Here is a 13,431-nt window from a genome sequence, read left to right as displayed (position 1 = left end):
AGGATTCTATTAAAAGCCTCAAGCCTTAGCAACCAGCCTGGACTATTCATCTGAACCAAAACTTCACCTCCCTAGTCTCTTGATGCACGGCATCCTTCATAACATTCGGCAAGAGAAAAACAAGGGGGCTGTGTGTGTCTGTGCATGAGTGTTGGTCCGTGTGAGCGTCGTGAGTGGGAGGAGAAACGTTTGGCGCACAGAGAGTTAAATTCACTCTTAATACAGAGAACAGCCTTCAGAAAACTTCTCCAGCCCACACAACAAACCACAACACGTCTGACATTCTCTTGTCTTGTGTCAGAGTACTCACGCATGCATCAAAACAATCTGCTCTTCCAGTAACAGAAATGCCCAGCTCTGAAAAGTGCCACCATTGTTTTCAGTGATTGCGGACTGTATTGAAGTATCGGAGCCCAAAGCAAAGGAAGGTTGCTTAAATCGATTTCATTTAGTGCAAAACCTGCTTGATGTGGCCTTTAACACCTGTGGTTTTGGCTCTAGTAACAATCTCCTGATTGCATTGATGTTGCCGTCAGTAGAGGAACTTGACAACTCCAAACCCCACCATTGCAGTGGCTTTCCTTTAATGTGCAATCTGGGCTCCAGCTTGACCCCGTGCAAATCTCAACAAAGGTGAAGGTGCACAAAACGGGCTGTCATTGATCGCAGGGCTCCCACCCAGACGGCTACAACACGGCAGCATTCAACACATCTCCCTCGCTTTCATCTCGGCTTCAGGCACAATTGACCCAAGGCTGGATTTAATCTGAAAACTTCACAAGAATCGTGTCCACCATGCACTTTTTCAGCAGCACCTTCAAGGACATTGACATTTTTAAGTTAAACGCAATGGCCAATAATACGCGTTTAAGTTAATCAGAATTTTATAGGAAAACGTATTGATTTAGCATTAAGCCTCAAATGTCAACTATACATTGGTTTGGTTTCATCTTGAAATAAAAAGTAAAAATATGCATGGTATTATAATGTTATATTATAACTAAAATGAAAACCATGAAAAAACCCTTAAGATCATGGAAAAACATCTTAAGCACAGAATAATGGAAGTACTTTTTGTTGTTGTTGTTGTTGTAATTGCGCCTTTGAACGAGTACATAATTGTGGCATCCGTAATTGTAATAGTGTTGTCAAAAGTACAGACCGCGATACCAAGTCTGTACTGAAATTTTGTGACACTTTGAGCGCTGTTGAGCTGGAATCATAGACACCTCTGACTGGCCATTGTGCCCATGCGCTCATCGGATGTGTCTGTGATTGGCTACAAGCGTTTGAAAAGCACACGGAAGTGTTTGAAAGTGTTTTGAAAGCGGGAGAAGAAGCATCTGAAAGCACAAGCAGGCGTCGACCAGGGGACCGGTAGGTTGACTAAGCGCTCCCACCACGCGCTCTGTGAAAAGCGTCATTGATGTATATTTGCAACATGTTTTTGAAGCGCTGGTCATTGTAGCCAATCACAGACATATTTGATGAGCGCGTGAGCACAATGACCAGTCAGAGGTGTTTACGATTCCGCTCAACAGTGCTCAAAGTGTCACATTTTTTCAATTTCATGGTATCGTGCTCGGTACTTTTAACAACACTATATTGTAATCATGATTAGATTAACTCTGCAGCCCTATCGGGAATCATTTAATTATGACCTACAAACATAATTGACATGATGTCAATAATATCTACATTGCATAGTGTAGTCAGCTTCATGGATTATAACAGGAGTTTTCCCAAGAGAGCAGCTTTGTGTAGCCTGGTCCTACCCGACTCCAGACATTTCCTTTGTACAGAGAGTCTGGCCACTCTCCTTTGACAAGCGTTTACTTCCTTGAAGGCGCGTACTCTGTTGAAGTTTAAAACTATTGGATCTGCCCAGAGCCACTCTGGATCTGCCATAACGTATGTCATCTCGAACTAGCGCACAACATCAACGTCATCGTTCTCAGCCACTCCCTCTGTTCGCTAATTGGACCGGTTAAAATTTGACCGGAGAAACCCAGAGAATATACCGCAATCCCGGACGGAGTACTGAAGGAAAATCAAAATTGAGCAGAAGTACATAGGAGGGCGGAGCCAGGCTAAGCTTTGTGTACCTTGCGTTGTAATTGACAGCTTCAGTGATTATAATGGCAGCGATCTTTGCTCACTTTCTGTATATAATACTATAAATATTTTATGCTGCTACATTGCAACGTTTCTGGATTGACAACCATATTTAAATATACGCGATTGACAGCGATAACCATAGCAAAGGACGGAACAAAACAATCCGATACTGAAGGTCAAATTATCTGTAAAGTGTGAGAGCAAATGCAAAATAAGGGATCTGCCACTTTATCTATGTAATGTGTACTTTGATTTAAAAAGTTATTAATAAAATGAACAACAGTCAATAAGTGACCTTTTACATATACATTTACAGATTTTTAGATATAAATCAGTTCTAAGCACTTTGTTTTATGATCTGTTCTGACAGTGTTTATTTTTTATTTAATGAATAAGAAGGATAAGTTTATATTATTTTGCATTTATTGTGAGTACTGGGCTCACAGTTCACATTCTATTTAGCACACTTTGTACTGTGTGTGTGTGTGTGTAGATGACCGTGTTGTTCCGCCAAAACAGAAGACCCAGGAAAAAAACCCCTGAAATATGTATTTTCTTCTTTGCATTATATGAATTCACTGCATTAATGCAATTCTGAATAGCAGTTTTGCCACCAAATATTTGTATAATGTGATCTATTACATATAACAAAATTATATCCTTTTATTATGCACAAAAAAACATTGCAAGAACATATTTTTTGTCATTATACAAATACTTATCAGCAGAAATACTGTTCTCATGCAACTCTAGTAATGTTTCCTAATTGGTAAACAAAGCCTATTAGTTCATTATATACACATATAAAACTGGAATAAACAGTTTCCTAAACTCACTTAATTTTAAACAAGTCTCTCCACTAATTTTCCTTGTTAAATCTCTGACCATGCAAAAGAGAAATACTCTGAACACGAAGGAAATTAACTTGACACAAACAACAATTATATTAATCAAACTGTCAATCACAAGTCAAATCAAAGCTCTCAAACATATGGCGAAGCAGACGCACGCTTTTGAGACACCGCAGACACAAACAGAGGTGCAACTTTGCTTCTTACCTACAGGATGCGCGGATGCCCATGAGAGACAGTGCTAATGAAGGCAACAGGGGCTTGCAGGCCAGAGACAGAGCCATGTACCAGAGGCAGAGGAGGGCCACCTCAGTGCACACAGATGCACAGTGAGGCTGAATGCTGAGGAGCTGGAGCCGTACGTTCACTCTCTCGCTCACTCCTTCTCCCGCTCTCTCTGCTGCCGTCAGCAACAAGAGCCCGCCCTTCCCTCTGTGCCACGCGCTCTGATTGGCTGGGGAAATCCAGCACTGCATTGCAGGTAAAAAACACTGACGCCTCCTCATTTCTCCTTCATAACGCGGTGCGTTTTGCTGTCACTCCATCCCATCTGCTCTCTCTCTCTAATTACAGCAGAAAAGGCAGCCGGTTCACAAGAAGGCGAGCTACTCTCTTGCTCGTAAGATCCATGTCTCAGTGGGTAGGCAGTCCAAACAAACCTCTTTACATCCTTATTAGTGATGGCAGGTAAGCAGCACTGAGTCATGGCACGGAGAGAAAGGGTCTATGTAAGAGGGCACTCAACACAGTCAATTACTCTTATCTCTCGCCCCTCTGAGACACACACACCACTACATGAGGGCTACTTGACTGAGCATAATCTAAAATGAAAGACCCCAATCTATCATTTCAATGGTTTTATAGTATCTATTGCAACTTCAGAAGAGCTCCACAAATGTGGATAAATTAAGAACCAAAAATTTTCTCATTTAAAATAGAGCTTATGATTTTTCCCACACTTCTGAATAGACAACTAAACCCTACAATGTTTTTTTGTTTTACTAGAGGTTCCGACAAAATGTTAATTGCTGTAGTCAATGTAACAACTATTTAATTAGAATTGTGTGTTTTTTTAAATCACTTCTAAAACTTCACTTGTTTCATTACTGGATGAATCAGTGTTTTTGAACAAATCTCTTGAATGAATGATTTAATGGCAAATAATTTTCTTTTTAACAGTCTCTTGTCGCCACCTACTGGTAGGGCTGTGACGGTGGCAGTTTTTTGGCTGCAGTGGTGTGTACACACACAAACACACACACACACACACCATTTTGAAATAAACAAGGCTCAAACATTAATTTCTTAACAAGCATGCGTGTTTATTTTAGCACTTCTGTCAGTGAAACAACACACTACAGCCTGTATATATATATATATAGACAAACAGAAAATGAATAGGGTGATAAGTGCTATTCCTAAAGACATTTAGGCTATGTTTGATTTTGTGCTACCAGAGAAAGCGAAACTAAAAATCACCGGAGTGTGTGAAATGCGCCATACAAATAAACTTAACGCGCCTTACCAAGTCTAATGACAAGCACAAACGGTGTTAAACAGAATTTGAAGTAAAAAGGTATCTGTCCTACATAGTTTTTTTTTACTTTACCACAGTAAAGGATGCGAATAGGTATCATAAACCTAATAAGCTAACAAAAGGAAGAATCCCTTGCGAAAATGGGTGAAACGTAAGTGAAGATTTGGGAAAAGAAACGAGATGTCCATGTCCAGTGGAACAAAATGGAGTAGGCCTATTGTTAAAATTAGTGGAAAATAGGGTGACCAGATCGCAAAACAGAATAAAAAAAGCTGACAATGCTTAAATTGGTCTCACATAGCCTACCTCTCTCATTCGGCATGAATCCATACTAGGGCTGTGCAATTAATCGAATTTCGATTTCGATTTCGCCTCCCAACGATCACCAAAATAGTATAATCGAGAAAAAACGATTATTTTGCCTTGCGTTCTGAATGAAACGCGCACGCGCTCATCCGCCCCTCCCGAAGCCACAAACTTTCTCAGATCGGGAGTCTCGTGTGCATATCATCCGCTGGAATTTAAAAACTCGGCACGAGTAAAGATGGCAGAAGGAGGGCAGTTACAGCAGCGTTTGGTGAGCAAAAAAGGCAAAACCAACTCCGTTGTCTGGGAACAGTTTGGCTTCGAGGAATCAGACGACGAGCAGAAACATGCTACGTGCAAGATTTGCTACATGGTAGTGGCTGCAACGCAAGGGAACATCACGAATTTGTTTTACCACTTGAAAATTAAACAGAGTGACCTATGACAATCTAATAAAGAAACAAAAACTGACGAGAGCAGGGGTGCCGTGTAAACGTCCTTTTTTCCCCTCATATTTTTCAAATAATTCTCTCTTTGTAAACTTTGTTCAATGCATGCGAGTGCTGCCGTATGTTTGAATATGACCAGTCGTTTTCCCCGTCATTACCCGGGTTTTGTGCCAGAAGACGCGAATGAGAAGCCGCGCGCGCTGTGAGAAAATGTGTCTCTGTGCGCTCATCCGAGAGCGCGCACACATCTCTCAGCGCGCAAATATTGAGTTCTCTTTCAAGTCTTGCTCTTGAACGGACAAACTCACACAAAACGTATGTCAACATGTCCATCTTGATGAGTATCCTAGCAGACATAGTCTGTATATGCCTTAAGTGAACTTTATACAGTCGATAAAGACGACGCATATCCGATCCGGATTGAATAGCTTTTGTAAGTTTAATAGGATTCATCTTTAATTTATGCACTCAAATATGCAATGTTATTTTACATTTGAGACATTTCTGTACCTGAAAACTAATGTTAGACGTACCTGAAAAGCATATCTAGCCGAACCATATTGTTGATCTTATTTATTTGTGATTATCATTTTTACGTGAATACTTTTATACTTTGATTTGAATATATGTTATATTATTTATTTTAATAGTTCAAAAAGTACAACAAATGTTACAATTTCAATTGAATTGTTGAAAGGTGTATTTTTAATAAATACAACACATTCCCAAAGTCATGTGAAATAATCGTGTTACATAATCGTGATTTCAATATTGACCAAAATAATCGTGATTATGATTTTTTCCATAATCGAACAGCCCTAATCCATACGTTTCCACAGCTGCAAAGTAACATTTAATTGCTAACCTATTATTACTTTTGTAAACAAAGCTTTGTGCTTCACTCCTGTATTAATATTCATGTAAAACAGCATTCACATAAAACAAAAAAAGTGTTTTGGTGGACCACCGCCAGTGGTTGTCAAGTTCACCGGCATAGCCCTACCTACTGGTGTAACAATGTAATCGTTGCAATCTTAATTAGAAGTGTCAAGTTACATAGGGCCTGTTTACACCTGGTCACTTCAAGTGTTTTCTCTGATCGGATAGCTAAGTATCCCATTAGGGATGGGGCCGATCCGATCCAGTATCGGTATCGGGACCGATACCAGCTTAATTCACGTATTGGATTTTCCCGATCCAACCTGCGGAGAAATCCGATACCCACGAGCCACATCTGCGTTTTCCAAAAGTGATTCCAGCCGGCTTGTCTGCTAGCTGGCTGCAAACTATGGAATGGATTTCCTGAACGGAGGCGCGGCTCAATGAGACACAGGGTTATGAGACACGCCCCACTCAGGAAATCCAGTCCGCAGTTTGCAGCAGGATAGCAGGATAGCATTGAGCTGCATTGTGGCTAGCCAACATGTCAGCTGTGTGGAAATACTTCACACTGGAAACACCGCAGAGCAAGACAATGTTTGCAAAACCGTAATTCAGAGAGGTGGAAGCTCCCTCGCGTCGTACAACACAACGAACGCAATCAAACATTTAAAAAAGCAGACAAGACTAGGGTGACATTTAAGAGATAATAATCAGGGCTTGACATCGACAATCGCCATCTGTGTGTATTTCGGCTGTGTAACACTCACATCAGCCACTTTGAACTTATTATGGTGTTCTCAAAAGCCATCTGTTATAATCACGTTGCGCATTATAACCAATCACACGTGTTTATATTGAGTTTATGAATATAATAATCCGAGGCGTTCAGATTAGCATAGTTTTGTCAGTGCGCGCGCGGCTCTCACTCTCGCTGAAATCTACACTCAAAGCAGAGATAAACGAGCGATGCACGTAGGAGATTAATTCATCATACAGTGATTAACAGTTTTTGTTATATTTCAGCACCGAAAATAGTTTCAAACAAAACACAGCAGAACCACAGCGCATCTTATATGACTGGCATTAGGTTGGCTTGACCTTGAATATATAATCTGCAAAACTTGAAATGGCTCAGCGATTTACTGCAGAGCAAGTACTGAACACTATCAAATATTAGTGTCAGTGTCACTTGGTGACGGATCTGGTGAAGGAAGCTGTCAGTGATCAAAAATTTATTTTCAAGAAGTTGAAAATTAGTTTTGAGAATATGCGGGAGATCGCAAATATGATCCAGACGCAGAATGTACTGGGAAATGAGCTCTGACGAGGACAGTGGTGATGGTATAAAACATCTGCTCAAACTGAACACTTCCAAGCTCCAAAAGGTAACGAAATATGTTTGATTTTATTCTTCTGTAATTGTTGCTCTAATATCAGGAGTTTTATATATTATCGCGACAGGAATAGATCTATCGATGTTAGATATAGATCGGTGTCACTAAAGACCCGAATATGTAAGAATGTTTGGCGAAACAGTCATGCATTTAAGGGTTAATGACACTGAAGTGCTCATAAGAGTCACTTGGTCAGGAGTTATTTGGAGGACACTGGTGCACTGTATTTTTTCTTATTTAGTACAAAGAATCAACTCATAAGTGTCATCTGTTGAAGAATCGGTTAGGCCACACTGGACCTGCTGTATGTTTTGGATTGAGTAAAAAAAAAAAAACACACTCACAAGACATTATTTCTGGAATTATATGGGCTACACTGGTCGCAATGTATTTTTCATTCAGTAAAAAAGAGCCGGCTCATAAGAGTCATTTCTTCAGGATTTAGTTTGAATACTCTATAGTTGCACAGGATTTTTTTGATTCACTCAAACATAACGGGTTCATACGAATCAATTGTTTAGGAATTGGTTGGATTACACTGGGTCACACTGTGTTTTCGATTCTGTAAAAAGAACCGGCTCATGAGAATCATTTGGACTACACCGGGTCACACTATGTTTTTGCTTCAGTAAAAAGAACCGGCTCATGAGAATCATTTGGACTACACCGGGTCACACTATGTTTTTGCTTCAGTAAAAAGAACCGGCTCATGAGAATCATTTGGACTACACCGGGTCACACTATGTTTTTGCTTCAGTAAAAAGAACCGGCTCATGAGAATCATTTGGACTACACTGGGTCACACTGTATGTTTTCGATTCTGTAAAATAAATCTAGGGGAAAAGGTTTTCAAAATAACAATGAGGACAAAGCTTCAGCTTGTGTACACATCCAATTCAATTTTTTTTTGTCATACTGCACAGCTCCTTGACCACACTTCTCCAGTACATCTGAAATACAATTATTTTTAGTAATATTCACTTCTGTTGAGGTCAGACTGAGAACGAACTCTGTCCATAACAGTGCTTCAGACGAGAGCAGTCAGAAGAGTCACAGCGTCACAACTGAACACAAGACAGGTCCTAACCATCAGAACATAATACACTCGCTCTCCACTCATCAAGTGCTTTTCTAATAGATGGAGAGATGTAGGTGGAGGATGCTGGTGTGAACAAATCCACAATGAATCACAATAATCACCCTAGACTGATATGGAGCTGTTCATTAAAATCCAGAGATGTACAGACTAATAAAGTCATATGCAAATGCACAAACAATAAGCTAAAAAATGTGCAGCATGCAGAACTCCTATAAGTAAAGATGCCCTCGGTCCTACAGTAGGTCTACTAGTTTCTTAGCAACCAAAAACCTTTGGCAATAGAAGAAAGGTAAGGTCTCTGTGATTGACAGAGCTATAAAACACATTGCCACGAGAATTGCATAATTTATCATTATGCAATTAACAAGCCTTTTATGGTGTTGATACATTTATATAAGCGTTCGTGTGTGTTGGTACTTCAAGCATGCACTTCACTGCTTTGGATTCTTGACATTTCCATTTCTTTTACAGCCCTGAATAAATTACACAATTTGCGAAATAAATAATTTACCCTCGATTGCACAATCAACACATTTATGTATCAAAACATGATTTGCATGTTGGCCTAGTAGACACACTGAACCATGGTGGGTGACAAGTGTGACATTCCCCTATCATTTTCTGTCTCTATTCATTCCTGCTCTACAGCTTTTAACTATTTCCCCACCAGAGTTTTTTGTTTTTTTTGGAGTTGCCAGCCAACGCCAGGGTTTTTGATCATTTTCACAAAAATGAAATGGCCCCTAGAATATTTTGTTGTATGAATATCTGAGCATGCAAAATATCAAAAGAAAGAGCAGACCCTCTTCTTTTAAAAAACAAACAAACGTTTTATTCTAGCTTCATCCATTCCTTTTTTTCAACACTTAAATATGGGTAAGTTTCATAAAAAAACATAAAGTTTTTGTCAAATACTACATCCAGATCAGATTCAGAGTGATGGTATGCTAGATTAAACCTGCTGTGTTATGCAATCTGTAATAACCAGAAAGAGAGAGAGGTTATCATAGGGCATGATAACAGCACATCAGTCTTTGCTGATTCAGTGAGTGTGTGTTTTATATTAGCGCAAGCATTTCATAACTCGAACACCGTTTCCTAACCAGCTGCAACAGCGACACTACACAGACGGACAAGCGGGTACACCCACACATGTATATGTGTATATATTTTTATACACATATACGCTACAGTAAATAATGGTAATGTAAATAATATAAGAAAGTAAAAAAAAAATATTAGTTATATATTTCCCCACAAATATGCTGCAAGAGAAAGTGAAACAAAATCTACGGCGAAACTAATAACAAGCACAAACTTTGTTAAATAGATTTTGAAGAAAAATGTATCTGTCCTACGCCGTTTTCTACTTTACCACAGTAAATGATGTGAATATACTCCTAATTAAAAGCAAACAAAAGCAAGAAACGTTTGAGAGACGTAAATGAAGATTTGGGAAAATAAATAAGAGATTCCATGTACAGTAGAATAAAATGGAGTAAGCCCATTGTTAAATTCGTGGAAAATTAGGTTACCAGATCGCAAAATGCAAAGTTTAAATTTGTCTCACCTCAGAAACAAAGTCCTCTCGTTCGGCATGAATCCATATTTCATATATTATCCACATTTCCATGGCTGCGATGTAACATTTAATTGGGAACCTATTATTTATTTTGTAAACAAAGCTTTGTGCTTCACTCTGTCATAATATTCACGTAAAACAGCATTCATATACAAAAAAAGTATTTTGGCCGACCACCGCTGGTGCTACTCAGCCTGCGGTTGTCACGTTTACCGGCACACCCTAGTCGGTAGAGGATTGCTAGTGTGTTTTAAGGGGTTACTTGACCAAGTCAAAAAAGTCTACATTCAATAATCCCCATGTTATTCCAAACTCGTATGACTTACTTTCTTCTGTGGAACCCAAAATAAAATATTTACTCTGTTTTTATGCCCACAAAATGAAGGTCAACAGGGTCCAAAGTTTTCCAATGCCATTTTTTCAAAGTATCTTTTCAATGGCCTCGGACCTGAAGCACTGAGGCCAAAATCATGTTTCGTTTCCACTGTCGCGCCAGTAGCCCCGCAGCACTATCCTAAACCCGCCCTTAACATATCTGGGTCATTCCTGTTATCCAGTAAAATTTTGGCTTCATAATTTTTGGAAAAAAAAATAGCTTTACAAAATGTTTTTCATATTTTTAGCATTCTACCTAAATAGTGACATGTTTAATTATTAGGAATACATATTGGTCAAGCTCATGGACTAAAAACAATAATAATTATGAGTAGATTCATTGTTCAGACACTGGCCGTGAAGGTGTTCCAACCTGTTAGGGACACATAGTTATTACAAAACGTTAATCAATAACAAGCTTTTCTTGGATAGTATATGTCCCTTATGCCATCATCAAGTTAGCTGTAGCTCTTTGAGTGATCAACATTTAGCTAGCTAACCTTCTACAGATAAACAGAACTTTTGTAACCATGTCAGATATGTTTTTACATATTTTTGACCGGACAAACATTCTTCATAACATAGCCTAACAGGGTGGAAATTTAAGAGTGGGACAAGCAGGATAACATTTAAAAAAACTAAAGGTGGAGTGAGAGTTGAAGCTTATTTCAGTTTGTACAGTTGAATTCCAGCAGGAAAAATAAATGATGTCATTTCCTGAAAATGGTCTCAATGGAATTGTTGTCTTTTTTGGAAGTCGAGAAATACATACTACAGGGTGGAAGATGACTTCAGGGACATGGTCATTGAAGAAAATTGAAAAAGAAAATAGAAATATTAAAATAACTATAGTTTCACATGATTTATATGTATGATTAGAGGCAGTTTAGCCTATTCTATAACATAATCTAAAAATATTTCACCATTTCATGGTGTATAGTTCTTGTGGAAGTTGATTACTTTGCATTGAGGACAAGATAAAATGTAATGCATAAATCAATAAAAGGTGCGTAAAATACAAAATAGTATTTTTAATGTCTGTTATATCTGTTTAAGTGATAAAGAAGACCTAAATATATAATTTAAGCCATTTTTTTAATAAATATAACTCATTTTATTTTTAAAAGCAAGTAAATCATAGAGACAGAAAAGTTACTGTATAACAGAATGACCCGTCTCCAAAGAACAACGTCACACAATCTCACCATTTTACCAGCCGACTGAAAACTAGCTAGATCGCAAAATTAGCATGACAGAAGCGAACGTTTGGACTTTACTTAAAGACTCAAGATTCCAGCATGGATATCTGGCCAATGTTTTACAATAAAAATGTTAAAGTGACAGTCATTTATTAATTTATGTCAGGAGTGCACCTCAATCATGCTGAATCAAACTGATATTATTTACCATTTCACATAAAAAGAGAACGCATACCTATTCGGCTGCACCTGCTTCCATTTATTCACGATCACAGGAATGCACTAAACAAACTCCATTAAAGCTTTTAAGCCCAAAGGCTTACGCATTTAGAAAAATATTGATAAAATATCAATGTTTACGTCACGTTTCTTTAGAAAGAGTGAGCATTTCTATAAATTTTCCATGAAAATATGCGATCTTGAGGAGGTTTGAGCGATCCACACTATACTGTTATCCATTCAGCCGGAGCAACAGAGGGAGCACAAGAGAAGAAAACAGGAGTTGTGAGTTATAAGAGTTTGTGATGACATATGTGGATGCATTCGTTCGGTATCAACAACGGCATAGGGAAGAGACAGTTCAAACATGAAACCAAATAAATGCACAATATGTATGATTTGTCTACGTTCTTTGAGCAGTCACTGGTATTTTCCATATATCATTATCACAATGGTTAGAATAAGTAGCCTTTAGCATCGCACAAATATATTTCTGCCTCTCCATCGGATCGCAAGGAAGTTGTTTTGAGCTGAAAATGTCTTAAATGTTGAAGTTAGTTGATAGCCTGGTATAATAACTTGGAAAATGAGCAGCAGTGTTGACCCTCTCCTGACTCCCCTAAACTCTGCCTTTGTTCATGACCACTCCTCAAGCCCTAGCTGGCCTGCTTAACCTCTTAAATCTGAAGCGGGGGGCGCTATTATGATATCACCACAAAATAGGTGTCGTTTTAAAGCTTAGAAGCTTGACTTTACAGTGAATATAGGGAATATGACCAGAAGTCCTTTTAAAATGCTGACTTATTAAAGGTTGGGTAAGTGGAATTTCAAAACTGCTTTAGTAAAAGTGTCTTGGGCGAGTACCAAAACAAACTTGTAGCCAATCAGCAGTAAGGGGCGTGTCTACTAATGACGGGGAGAAGAGCACTCAGTGCACGTCACTATTCAAAAGACACGACACAGGACGGACATTAGCCAAGCGACGACAAAAAGAGAGAGAGATGGCAGATAAAAAACCAATGTGTAAGATGTCTGTGGAACAAAAGAAGTCTTACGATCAGGCAAGAAGTAGGACCGTGTAAATATCAGATCAGTTTTCCAGCGCTGGAGAGAACTCAAGGAGCGAAGGCCGAGGTTGCTTTATTTCTTCTCGATAGGCGAGTAACATTGATTTAGTTTTATTTCACAGAACTAATATATGCTGGCTTTTGCTTGAATATGCTCGTGTGTCGTGTTCGCTTGCTTGTACATTTGCGATCGTATTGTCGTTCACTTCAGCGATGATAAAGACCCATTCATTTCCACACCGTATAAAGGCCAATTTATACTTCTGCGTCGAGTGCACGCAGAGGGTACCGCGTACCCTACGCATAGACGCGTTGGATACGCCGTACCCTACGCCGTAGCCTGACGCGCACCT

The 13,431-nt window shown here is 39.0% G+C and overlaps 1 protein-coding gene across 2 annotated transcripts in view; it reads right to left on the bottom strand.

The window, feature by feature from the left end:
- Window positions 1-13,431, bottom strand: part of srpk1b (SRSF protein kinase 1b) — a 65,956-nt gene that overhangs the window by 35,505 nt on the left and 17,020 nt on the right. Inside the window, exon 1 of one of the 2 annotated variants that reach the window (XM_079843742.1) lies at window positions 3,177-3,343. The exons of the other annotated variant lie outside the window; for it this stretch is intronic. Within the exon in view, the coding sequence (XP_079699868.1) occupies window positions 3,177-3,253 (77 nt within the window). The 5' untranslated portion in view covers window positions 3,254-3,343. Of the gene's footprint in view, window positions 1-3,176; window positions 3,344-13,431 lie in introns of those variants that run through there. 2 annotated transcript variants of the gene reach the window in all.

Source organism: Gobio gobio (assembly GCF_949357685.1).
Source record: "Gobio gobio genome assembly, chromosome: 19".
NCBI lineage: Eukaryota > Metazoa > Chordata > Actinopteri > Cypriniformes > Gobionidae > Gobio > Gobio gobio.
The sequence above is the reverse complement of the archived record's forward strand: the minus strand, read 5'-3'. Positions and strand labels throughout refer to the sequence as shown.